Source organism: Psittacula echo (genome assembly GCF_963264785.1).
Source record: "Psittacula echo genome assembly, chromosome: Z".
Classification (NCBI taxonomy): Eukaryota; Metazoa; Chordata; class Aves; order Psittaciformes; family Psittacidae; genus Psittacula; species Psittacula echo.
This window is the reverse complement of record NC_137742.1, coordinates 19,129,085-19,142,464: the sequence shown is the minus strand read 5'-3', so window position 1 is coordinate 19,142,464 and position 13,380 is coordinate 19,129,085. Positions and strand designations below refer to the sequence as shown.

General features: G+C 40.9%; 2 protein-coding genes across 2 annotated transcripts in view; both read right to left on the bottom strand.

Annotated features, from left to right (window-relative positions):
• ITGA1 (integrin subunit alpha 1) overlaps positions 1–13,380 on the bottom strand; it is a gene marked incomplete at its 5' end in the record, with an annotated part of 71,281 nt that overhangs the window by 53,300 nt on the left and 4,601 nt on the right.
• PELO (pelota mRNA surveillance and ribosome rescue factor) lies at positions 9,383–12,268 on the bottom strand. The gene is made up of 2 exons (XM_080637233.1): positions 11,253–12,268; positions 9,383–10,067 (listed from the first exon to the last, which is right to left on the bottom strand). The coding sequence occupies exons 1-2, from the start codon at positions 11,976–11,978 to the stop codon at positions 9,636–9,638; spliced, it is 1,158 nt and encodes a 385-aa protein (XP_080493359.1). The 5' UTR covers positions 11,979–12,268; the 3' UTR covers positions 9,383–9,635.

Here is a 13,380-nt window from a genome sequence, read left to right as displayed (position 1 = left end):
AATGAGTGGTGTCCCTCAGTGGGACCGATCTTGTTCAACATCTTTGTTGGTGACATGGACAGTGGGATTGAGTGTGCCCTCAGCAAGTCTGCCAATGACACCAAGCTGTGTGGTTCCGTTCATACACTGGAGGGAAGGGATGCCATCCAGAGGGACCTTGCCACACTTGTGAGGTGGGCTGATGCCAACCTCATGAAGTTTAACCATGCCAACTGCAAGGTCCTACACTTGGGACGGAGCAATCCCAGGCACAGCTACAGGTTGGGCAGAGAAGAGATTCAGAGCAGCCCTGCCGAGAAGGACTTGGGGGTGTTGGTCAATGAGAAACGTAATATGAGCCAGCAGTGTGTGCTGGCAGCCCAGAAAACCAACCATATCCTGGGCTGCATCAAAAGCAGCATGACCAGCAGGTCGAAGGAGGTGATCCTGCCCCTCTACTCTGCTCTCATGAGACCTCACTTGGAGTATTGTGTGCAGTTCTGGTGTCCTCAACATAAAAAGGACATGGAACTGTTGGAACAAGTTCAGAGGAGGGCCACGAGGATGATCAGGGGACTGGAGCACCTCCCGCATGAAGATAGGCTGAGAGAGTTGGGGCTGTTCAGCCTGGAGAAGAGAAGGCTGTGTGGAGACCTCATAGCAACCTTCCAACATCTGAAGGGAGGTTATAATGATGCTGGGGAGGGACTCTCCATTAGGGGCTGTAGTGATAGGACAAGGGGTAATGGGTTAAAACTTAAGCAGGGAAAGAAGAAATTCTTTATTGTTAGGGTGGTGAGGCACTGGAATGGGTTGCCCAATGAAGTTGTGAACGCTCCATCCGTGGCGGTGTTCAAGGCCAGGTTTGACAAAGCCTTGGGTGAGATGGTTTAGAGTGAGGTGTCCCTACCCATGACAGGGGGGTTGGAACTAGATGATCTTAAGGTCCTTTCCAACCCTAACTATTCTATGATTCTATGATTCTATAATATTGAATACAAATGTACTGAAAACTTAAGCATAATAATAATACGCATCATCAACCATATCTACTAATTTTTAAAGCCTGACACTTAAGTACCAGTAAAAGCATAAGCACCTCTTTCGCTGCACCATTAGTGTAAGGATTTTACTGGTAAATCACTTGAAAGCAGTATGGAATTAATCCCAAGTCTTTTTACTATAACTGTTCTTTCCTACTGGTCAATAAACAATTCAGGGAAATTTGGAAGTAGCCATGAAGAGCATAAAAGGAAGGTGTGTCGTTCCTCCCCCCCCCAAATTTAAGCTGGGCTCTAGAGGTAGGAAAACATCCTGTTTTTTAGATGCAGTTTAAGATAAGGCCTTCTACATGAATTACTGACGCTAATAACTTAACATTCCCCACCCACAGCATATGAAGTACACTCATGATTTTAAGATATCAAACTTGCAGAGAATGAAGGAAAAGTATTAGTTAAACCCATATCAGGTACCTAATCTAAGCACCCCTGCACTGGCTAATCCCTGTTTGACATAAAGTCAGTACTGTAGTGCAATCTGGTGTGCCTGTGGAGATGTGGCAGAAGTGTATGTACTAAGAATTGGACTGATATAAATAGGACAACACAATGCTTCACTAGAGTAGGAGCATTAAGCGCTCTGCTTCTGTTCAGAGCACAGGGTACAGGACTGCTGAATTGATTCCTATATATTGCTGGCAACTACATAATATTTCTCAGGGTTAACAAATTCCATATAAAAGCGACCTTTTGCTCTGATTTTTCTGACTAGCAGTGTGTTCCAACTTCTCATTTTTCCAGGAGTAGGAACTTTCTGCTCTCCAACATACATTTATTTCGTGCCAGTTCTTATGTCAAAATAAAAGTGGTTAAGCTAGAGAAAAGTAGTTTTTAAAGTGTTCTAGACGTAAAAGTGAAAACTTCATTTTCACAATACTACTGCCTAAAACCCTAAACATTTTTTCAGTGACAATTACAGTACTCCCCCAGGCACAAAAGCAAACAAACAAACAAAACAAAACACACACACATATCCACATATACAAAAAAACCCCTGATAAATTTGCATAGGCTAGAAAGACAAGTCTTCAAGATTAGGAAAGGTTAAACTTAGAGTTGTCAGTACTAATTGTCAACATTAATTTTGTTCTTCCTGAACACTTCAAAGGACTTTTGTCTCACAACAAAAGTACACAGGACTGTGCAAGTAGACTTGGATAAAACATATGCAGACGGCTTGCAATTGTTTAAGCAACCATAAATCAACCTTCCTTACCATGATCACAATGCTTGACTGTGTATTATAAATCAAAAAATTAATTTGTATTAATAGAAATCAGTTTTAATAACCAATTTCTGAGACCTTCAAGAGAAAGTCTAAAAACTTGCCATGTGACTGACTTGTTTTACTAATCTGATTATATTAAAAAACAATGCTTTAGTTGAAACAACCTAAAATGCTTTAGTTGAAACAATCTGAAACACTTAAACCCCCCCAAAACCTTTTAACATAATATTTTCTGGCTTTCTCTTACTGTTTCTTCTTAACAAACATCCCCTCAAAACCTGGAAGGTTTATTTCTAACAGCTTCTGTTGGTTTTGGTGGGTTTATTTTTTTAATGTCTGACTAGAAATTTTTCCTTTGCTTATCACACTAACTGCAACCCAGCACATCAAGGTGTTTGTTTCATACTTTTGAAAAATAAGGCAGCTTTCAGACAGGTATAAAAGGAAGATTGTCTTTCTCAAGCCTCAAGGCACACCAGTGACTCCACATGCGACACTTGTGTAGCAGGCCTGTCAGAAATTAGTTTCTCCATATTGACAAGATTAGCAAGATTTCAGTATCTCAATTTCAAGCCACAGCCTCAGGGCTCCCCCCTCTCGGATACCAGCTTAATCACATCAGCTGGCATCTTACCCTCAACTGAAGATGAATTGTTAGAACTGAGTACAGATACTTCAAACATCCACCACAGCTCTTATTGTGGAAAGTCACATGCCCAGCACATCATCTCATGTTTTCCATTGAACCATAGCTTTTCATCTGTCCTCATGGCTCTGGAACTTGGAAAAGCTCCTTCACAAGGCAGCTGCTCCTTTTCTGCCTCTCATCACTGCCATCCCAGCTGCTCCTAGGTACAGCCTTCCAGGAAGGAAAGCTGGTGCCTCAGGAGGCATGGCTGTTCTGGCAGACAGCTAATGTTCTCCCAGCACCACATCTGAAGAAAGTCCATTTCAGCATCTCTTTGCACCCTGTCACAGAACAGTGATTTCCATTCAGGAAAGGAATAAATTATATGCAATAAACCAGTACTCTTTACCAAAGGGAGTGGAAGGGGTCTCATGACAACTACTCTGGCAAGATAAACAAATGCAATTAATTAATTTATCTCACACCAGAACTGAAATACCTATACCATTATATATAGGTCACCTACACCTGCTGACTTGAAGTCACCAGGCAGAACACTGCAGGTCAACAAAAAGGCAGTTCTCTTCTGCGAAACCTACTAGAGCTATCAGAAACCACTAAAGATGACTCTCATGAGCATCCAACAACCAACTATTAGGCATCCTACATGTAGTACTTGCTACCAAGACCCTCCTTTTTGAGGCCTGAAGACACCTATAAGCTTGAATCCTGAGTCATTCCCTCAACTACCAAAGAAGTTACAAGAGGAGTTAAATTAGCTTTTTCTTTTCACATGAATATATATTCTTTGAGGATACTGCACCTTTATACACACACACGCACACAAACACACACACACATATATCTTTACAGACATCTTGTGTTTAATTTCTTTGTTCTGAAGTCCTTCCAGTAAAAAATCAGCTAAAAACATTTATTCTAAGTAAAGTAAAAGTCTTAAGGGTTTGTATTAAGGCTGTATGGGAAATAATCTGCCTTTCTTCAGAAGTAGATTAGCTTGGCTGCCACCAGGCCCAAAATCTTTTTGAATCATGGAACCCTACTCAAGGGCTTTCTTCTGAAACATGAAGAATACAGCTGGAGTGTGTTAGGTAGGAACAGTCCCAGCTTTCAATCACTGTGCTGTCCCATTCAGATCAGAAATCTGAAAGTTCTCTCTCACATCCCAAGAGACATCATATCTGAGTCATTTGCTGCTTACCTATCTCAGCCAAAATACAAATATATTTCCTTATATAATGTGGAATTGCACTTACCAAAGACACTGACAGAAAGCAAGCAACTTTAGCCTAGTATTAACAATGAAACAGAAAATAGTCTTAAGCTTTTTATCTTCTCTCCCATATGACTCCTTAAACTCCTAGACTTTTTTCACTATTCTAGGCTTGGCTTTGATTAGAAATTCCACTTTGGATCAGAGAAAAAATTTCCCATCAAGTCTGGTATGTACATTCCTAAAAAGGAGGATTGGTTTCAACTAATTTAACATTCTGTAATGGAACAACTATTTTGTCAGAGGATTCATGATCAGCTCTAATCTGACTTCTAAGTCATTATTAGAGCAACATGACAGTAGTTACATTAGCTGTGAACACAGCATTTCCCAAAAAGAGAGCAATAAATTAGAGATCGATATAGCAAAATTTGACAAGACCTGGCAGAGCGTGAAAGCTGCTGTTTCATGTTGCATGTCCCAGAAGACACTGACTTGGAAGCAAGAACTGCTCTGGTATCAGTCCCTTCTCTGTTTCTTGTACAGCCCTCAAGTAGGACAAGAGGAAGAATTCTTTTCAGACAACAGAATAAACAAATATGATTTCAGAGACCTTTTCCTCACACTATTTTAGGCTGAGACACCTTAGGAGACTTTTTTCACAGAAAAGCTATATGGCATTTATAAACCAGTCAAGTTCAGAAGTTCACAGAGAATATGCACTAGAATTTGATTCTTAGACTGGAGACATTTATTTCCTTCATATTCTGCACCATGCAAGCATTCATCCTCAAATTGGTGTCAAGGCCCTGCTTGAGTCAAGCATAAAAAATGTGGCAGGACTAAACATTACACTTATTAAGCAAGTCTTTGGGTAACTGTAACACAAGAAGCTCCACAGCCTATGTTTACTCTTTCCACTTCTGAAAAAGACCAGGCTCAATCCATGTCAGACCCTAAATTAAGAATTCGAACAATGGTTACGTATTTTCTTAACTCTAAACTGGCAAAATAATGAGTTTGAAAATACTATTTTCCTATACAAAACCTGAATACAACAGTCTCTGACAGCAAGTTGTGGCCATTATATGAGAAACACTACAAAATAATCTAGTATAATCCCATGTCTCTTTTGTTCCCACCATCTACTAAATCAAAACTGAGAAATCCTAAGCTCTAACTGCATCCAAACTTTAATAATTCACTTGTTCAGTATATAATAACATATTGAACAACTGAGAACCCCAGATCTGTATCATTACCCACATTAGCACAGCTTGAAGAAGAAACATTTAATAGTCATCAATCTGAACCACCTCAGTTGCACCTACCTCTACATTTTAAGAACTTCATTCTAAGATAAACGTTTTAACTTACCTTTAAATAAAAAAGGGAGCTGATAAAAGCAACTGGCATATCAGAGAGCAAGAAAAAAAAAAATCAAGTCTGAAGTTTTGCCATATCTAAAAAGGACATAGATAAGTAGTTTTCTGAAGTTCCTCCTTCATTTCTTTGCTATTATGTGTCTTGCAGGAATTCCAATTTTGAGTTATAAACAAGGATTCCTAATTGCAGTTTCACATTTTAAAAATTGCATTCTTAGATTTTTCATAGAAGCAATGGACCACACACGGCACAAATGTGGCTTCAAGTAAAACAATAGCGTAAACATTCCAAGAACGCTGCTTCCTGCAAAACTAGACATCTATTCCTTTGCGAAACAGGCTTGTTTTCTTTACAAAGTTAGAGAGACGAAAATCTGAGAAAAAAATTACTGGACTGGGTGACTAGAAAAAATAACATGCATGAGCGCACCATTTATTCCCACTTTGTCTTTACGAAACTGGGCACGTTTGCTGGATGGATAAGGCACCCTCAGAAGAAATTAGAGACGTTTAAGCTACAAATCAAATGAGAATGTTGCTATAACACACCTTCACAGAAAACAGAAAACCAAGGTCAGCAGCTCAGAAGTTAAACTGAGAAATTTAAAAAGGGCAAGAAAAACAGGTTTAATACTCAGGGCTACTTAACCTTTGAGACAAAAACATCATGCTAGTTACCTATCAATTAAGCTGAAGAGCTATGGGCTGTTGTTACACTGGTGGCCAGGTAGTGGCCAAAAAATTATTTATTACCAGTAAGAGGGTGAAGACAGGAGGAGGGAGATGAGGAATTCCCTACGTTAGATACTGTTAAATGCTTCACAGTTTTACTGAAAGGTTTTTTAGTTTTGCTTTGTAACTAGTAGGATTATTTTGGTCTCTTGCTGAAGCTGACCTCGTGTTTTGCAATGAAGTTGGTAAACAACCACCAAAAATACTATATAGTAATTGAACTTACATCAAAAAGATGACAAAACTAACCAATTGGGGCCTGCTCCAAAGTATGAGTTCGCAAGAGGAGCTTTATGACCTAAATTAATAAATTTATTTGAATCTTTGAAGAGCACAGCAGGGTTGAGGATCAGGCTGATTTCATAACTTTCTTCCTTCAGGAAGTATTAATTTACTTCGAAAAATGAAAAATTGAAAGGTAAACCATGCCACTAATTCACAAAATTTGTCAGAACGTAATCAGAAAATATGTTGAGACATTGTCCAGAATTACTAAATACTTCATGGTGCAAGTGAACAATTTTCATACTGTGGACAGCTTTTAGTTCATGTATGTTTACTTCCAAAGACACACAAAAAATTTCCCATGGCTTCAGTACTTCCTCATTTAATCTGCAGATAACATCCATCTTCTGTGTAGGTGTTATCTACACACAGATATTAAGTGCTGTCTTAAGCAAGCATTTTTGTCAATATGGACTTCTCTTAACTATTCAAAATTCCTTTAAATGTAAAAGATACCAGCAACCCTGGAACTTTGCCAGGTCAAGCATCGGCAACTACTGAACACAGCCTACTTTCAATATCAAGCCTCTAAGCTTTTTCCTGAAACAGGAAGCATTTGTCTACCTAGTGACTTTGTATTTATTTTGCTACAAAAATGCTTACCAAAAAAGAAAATCCCACCCTTCCATACTATGGGCAACTAAATGTTTTTTTAATTTTAAAAGCTTCATGCCATGGTGGCAATAGCTAAAAAAAAAAAAAAAAAAAATGAAAATTAATAAATTGTAAACTCAGTGCAGGATTTTAATTCTTAGTGTAATAATTCAAAGAATCACTGTGAATGTAGTTTTTTCCAGATGTTTGCTATTACACCTAAAAAAATTTAATAAATCAAACCCAAAAAGCAGCAAAATGGCTGCTTTTTTTCCTTAGAGATACTACCACCAGTACAAAACAAGACTTGCAGAATTTCCATTGTAACCTTATCATAGTGCACAGCAAAAACTCTTCAGAATTTTTTGTTTAAATTGGAATTATCATCTAATAAAATAGCAAAACATTCTACAACCAAGGAACAGTTCAATTTGTCTCTCAGTTTACTGAGGATTAAAACCAAGAATCTCCTGGTTTACTACAATTTTGAATGTAAGTATGATTTGTGTGCAATTGCAACAAATGTGCATTACTTAAAAGAAGGGAAATACTAGCATACCAGTCTATTTTAAAGAAATTAAACCCATAGTTTAAACATTATGAGTCTGACTGAAGCCATGATTTGCTGCACCTAAGTAGCATTTATTGAAGGTCATATGATTTTACCTGTTTCATGTTTTTTACATTTAACTCTGTACATAGCAGGAATCAGGAATTTCTAGCTGCAAATCTACTTAGGTGAATTAAAAAAAAAAAAAAAAAAAAATTAACCAGTCCTAACTGCTGAAGGAAGCCTACCTGAGCACTTTATGACTTCTGGCATTCAACACCATTCAATACAAAAAACCATAAAGCTAAATAATATAATTTATCCGCACAAGCTGATTCTAAACAACCATCTTAGTGGGCTTGTCTCTGGTGAGAGAAGAATCAAAGTGGTAATAAAGTCCAGCTCTAATTTAAGTTCTGTTCATGCATTCCTTACAGACTCTCTGTATGATGGGGAAAAGGACGACAGCTTTTAACTAGAAAGTACTTCTCTACAAAGGAGTGTAGGCAGATGTTTCAGCTAGCATATGAAAGATGTTTCTTTCACACACACAACCTACATCATAAAACATTGGTTTAAGCTGAAGATATTTCAGAATCTGAAAGTAGATTATGCTTCCTCAGGCTAAAATTTATGCTTCAGTAAAGAAACAGAACTCACAGTAGCTCAGTACTTTGAGCAGATCAAATAACTGGAAAAGTAATTTTGATTTTTCCAGTTCTCATTACCTTAAGCTGAAGTTAAACGTATAAACCTTTACCTCTGCATCACAGTTTATGTATGTTTTTAAAGAGGTACGCAAATAGAAAAATATCAGATTATGAACTATTTGCTATCAGAAGATTCCTCATGTAAACTAGGGCCCTGATTTTGTAAGCCTTTGCATACACCTTGTCAGAACTAGGTGATAAAATACAAATTTCATAGAATCATAGAATAGTCAGGGTTGGAAAGTACCTTGAGATCATCTAGTTCCAACCCCCCTGCATGGGTAGGGACACCTCACACTAAACCATGTCACCCAAGGCCTCATCCAACCTGGCCTTGAACACCGCCAAGGATGGAGCATTCACAACCTCCCTGGGCAACCCATTCCAGTGCCTCACCACCCTCTCAGTAAAGAATTTCTTCCTTATATCCAATCTAAACTTCCCGTTTAAGTTTGAACCCGTTACCCCTTGTCCTGTCACTACAGTCCCTGATGAAGAGAATTTATGAGAATACAGTCAATTACAAGATACACCATACCTTGCTAGCCTCCAAGACAACCTCCAAAGGTAACAACATTCAGAAAGATAATCAAAATGGGTGCACTGAGCTTCACAGTTTGTCTTGCATCTACTATGGTATCAGGAACGAAGTGGTTAATTTAAAGGGTCTGGTTTGTGAAAGATTGTTTCAAGTGTTTCACAGAAATATTTAAGTGGTTAGACTCATAACACCACAAAACCCCTACAGATTTTGTTGATCCCATTCCTTTGCCACATCTTAGGAAGAATGGTGAATTCTCAAGAAGATCAAGCATAGCTTTGCTAGGTCTTGAATGAAGTATATATTTGTTTTGCAATACTCTTTTCAAGCACTTGAATAGAAATAGACAGTCTGACATATTTTCTTCCTCTTAGTTTATTATCTTTTCATACACATTCCAAAACATTAAGCTGCCAATCTGCCACAACATACAGAATGAGCAACTCTGAGGAGTCAAATCAGTTTCTTGTACTGCTGGAGGTCCAAGGTGTAGCTTGCAAAAATAGTCAGCTCTAATGCACAGTATACCAATAATCATTACCATAGAACCAATAATAATTACCCACTAGTGTGTTGAGCAGAGCTACATACTGTACAAAATACCATCAAAAACTTATATTACATGTCATTACATATCTGCACACCATATTTAGGAAGGGAGGGCCTTTAATGTCATTTCAACATGACTTGGAAATGAAGTCACAGTTATCAATCCTCTTCAGAGCTAGATTCATCTTCCTGGTCAGAGAGCTCAGCAACAGGGAAGCGCAGGATGGCTGCCACCCCTGTCAGCTGGCCAAGCTGCTCTCCAGACACATGAAGGCTGGAGAAAATGCGTACTGTGCCCATGTTTTCCCGTACGCTATCTACCAATTTAACGTATCGAGCACGTGTAGCCACATCCTGGTGTCGAAAAAGCTCATCACTGATCAGCAAGGTATCGATGGCCATAGCTTCATTGGCCTTCTCCACTTGTTTTAGACCATAAAAAGCCCGGTCAGGCTCATGCTGCAGCATTTTATAGAAGTCATCTAAGGCTTTGACCTCACCAGCTGCCTTAGTGTCAGACAGACGGCTAGTTACAGCTGGGTCGCAGAGGGCTTCCTTCAATGAGTATTTGTGTCCTGAGGAAGAATGGACCTAAGGTAAAAAAAAGTCAAAGGTTTGGTTGTTTGGTTTTGTTTTATTGAGTTTTTTCTTTTTTTTTAATATAAACAACCATTTATTTTTATTAGCCAATCATCAACAACTTCCATATATCTCTTTCTTGAAACCTACCTGATTCTTTTCTTAAAGGATCTTTCCTGCAACCCAAAGCATATGTCTAATCCCTTAAAACATATTTTAAGAAGTGCAGGGAAGCTGCTTCTCTTATTCAAAAACTGGGTTAAATATGCAAGCTATTGCAGGCAGTCCCCAAGCTACTTGAAACTACTATGAAATTAAGACTGAAGGACCTCCTTTTTAAAGCATTCAAGAGAAGACCTCTTAACTACTGGCAAAAGTACAAAAGCATCAAGTCTTGCAAAATTGCATAGCTACTATGCTTGCAAAGCTGTGAAGTACATTAAAACTTTTCACACTTACTATTATCACTTTGCTACAAATGCAAAAGGAGGCTTCTTGGTGCAATGTGTCTCCTACATACTGTAACCATTGAGCACTGCGATACATCTCACTCCAGGCTCCCCTGCCAGCCTTTTGCAAGTGTAAATTACAAGCCAACTCAAAAAATTATTCAAGTATCCTTATGAAAAAGAAAACTTATTTTAGGCTCCAAGTTTGCCTATTCCAGTGAAATGCAAAAAAACCCACTCAACCAATGAGATGACTAAGGAACAGGAAGAACTGCTATGGTCCGCAGAACATTTAACCATGCAATACTAAAGTAACAACAGAACTACCAAACTATACCACATTCATGTACTTTTTAAAGAAAAAGCTTTAAAAAAAGCTGTCATTTTGCTTTGTCAAAAAGCAAAAAATATGTATGATATACAGTATGACAGTTTAACACCACAGTTAAACTGTTTCCCAACTTTTATTTCACTCTTAATTGAAAATTAAATATGCCTTTATACAGCGTGTAAAATATTTAATACTTTCTCTACTTCACATTAAGATATCCTAAGGTATCCTAGAACCATCCCTGTATCTTGCATAACTACCTTATAGTTTGGGAGGCATGAGAATAATTTCCTTATGATGCTCAGACATAAATTTATTTTCTCAAGTTTATTATTTCCCATCACCCTTGTAATGATCTCCTATTATCAAAGACAGCTCTTAATTTCTACCCACTCTGAAGACTGTTTAGCTCCTTACCTGTAAGAATTTGGACCTGTTCTCCAGCAGAAGCTTGTTGTCAGTCTTGACTGCCTGCTGGAACATGTAGTCACAAAACTGCTCCCGCACGAAGCCTGGGCTAGCTACCAGTACGCACTTCACCACCTCAAAGTTGATATGCCGCTGGATGGCTTGCACCACCTGCTCATAAAACCTCTCCAGGGCTCGGTCGTGCTGACTGCAGTTCCCTTTCCGCTTGCGAGGGATGTTCACCTCCACCTTGGCACGGGTAAGCGTCATACTTGGAGTGACCAGGCAGACGTTAGCCAACCCCTCCTGCATGACCACAGCTGCCACATCAGCGCTCCACGCTGGGTCGCAGGCCTGCTCGATGCGCTCCAGCACCACACTGTCCCACTGCTTCTTCGCCAAAGTGAACTGCCGGTTGGGCTCCAGCTCGATGGTGTGGTAGGCCCCCATCTTGACATACTCATTCTCTTGGATGTTAGTGCCTTTGACCCGCAGCTGGCAGGCCTGAGAGTCAAAGTCGATAGCCTCCACACGGAGCGTAAGGGTGGTGCGGATGCGGTTGCTGCCCACGCTGCCCGTTGACGACTCGGTCTGCACCTTCCGGATGGTGGAGGCCCGTAGGCTGTCACCCACCTGCAGCAGGTTGTAGGTGTGCCACATGTCCTCGGGCTCCTCGGGGATCAGCGTCACCTGCCCCGCATTGTCCTTTTCCAGGTCCTTCCTCACCAGCTTCATCCTGGCGGTTCCTTGCGCCGACACGTCCCCACGACTTTCCCTCAGCGGCAGCGGCCAGCGGTCCTGTCCCGGGAAGAGTGGCGGCGGGACCTGGCGTAGCCGCACGCTCCCGCTAGCTAGCTGGCTGGCTGGCTGGCTGGCTGGCTGGCTGGCGGGCGGGCGGACGGACGCCCGGCCGGCCGGCCTACCTCAACCCGCGAGGTACACCCGCCTGACACACATACGCCGCAAAGCCTACCCAGACCCTGAGATGCAGCGGCCCCCCAGAACAAGAACAGCCGGCGGCTTCCCGGCGCGCGTGCGCAGCACGTCGCCATCCCACGGCGCATGCGCACAGTCGGTCTTCACAGGCGCCGGCTGCTCGCGTACCGGCCCAGCCTCATACCCTTCGCGCTCGGCACGCATGCGCACTGCTATTCCCCCTCGTTCCTGTGAGTAGGAGTGGGGCCTGAGGCGGTTGTGTCGTACTGAAGTGGGGGATGCCGCAAGCCGGGGTCGCGCAGGCTCAGCAAGCTCCCCGCGAAACTTTGTGCAGGAGGGACTATAAGCAGTCGAGATGCTCCCGTTTGTTGCGGGGCGGGTTGTGCATTGGTGTGGCCTCCCGTGAGGGAGGCGGGGGTAGGGGGTGTGTCGGAGCCTGCAGTGATACGTCACCGATTCAGACGTTCAGAGGCTCCCAACACCGTCCGCTCACGTTGAAGAAGAGAGGAAAATCCCCAAAGCTAAGTAGTTATGGAAGGTCATGGTTATAGATCGGGAACGACGGGACAGGTAAGAGGGCGCGGCAGTGCATGCCGTGGTGCCTCAGAGCCGGGCAGGGCTGGAGTGGTACCGAACAGTGGCTGGTGCGTGACCAGCGAGGAGAGCAAAGCCACCGCCTGAGCTATTACTTTGACATTACTCTTGAACTGAATTTAGGCTTAAAAGTTTCCGGTTAAACTTCCAAGTTACACTTTAGCCTGTACTGAAACTTCACCTGCTTCCTGTGTCTACTAGTTACTTAGAATGAGACAGTTTGAGAAGCTTCGGGGGCAGATAGGCACATTTCAAACAAAGTTTGGTGATGACAAATGTAAGTAGTATGCCTTAAAAAACCACACAGATTAGTTCAGTGATACTTGCACAAAAAAGAAACGTGACCAATAACTACACAGCTCAATTTACAGCCTAGACAAATTTAACAACCTAGGAATAATAAATGTAACATCGCTGTGCAAATAGTGCATCTTATTTTGAAGCTGTGTATGACACTGAAAGCACCATTTCAGAATGAATGTTGCAAATTCAGAAAGAATGAGGAAGATAATGGAGAATGGAAGAAAAAATAAGGAATGATTCAAAACAACAACAAAATAAATAAATTGAGAAAGTAGGCAAACTAACATGCCGTGATGACTGACTC

What these genes read in the sequence shown, in the direction of transcription:
- PELO (XM_080637233.1), bottom strand. Translation starts at nt 11,978, where the DNA reads ATGAAGCTGGTGAGGAAGGACCTGGAAAAGGACAATGCGGGGCAGGTG. An exon ending in ACAGGTCCAAATTCTTACAG is followed by an intron (nt 10,068 to 11,252) that starts GTAAGGAGCTAA and finishes TTTTTACCTTAG; the next exon opens with GTCCATTCTTCCTCAGGACA.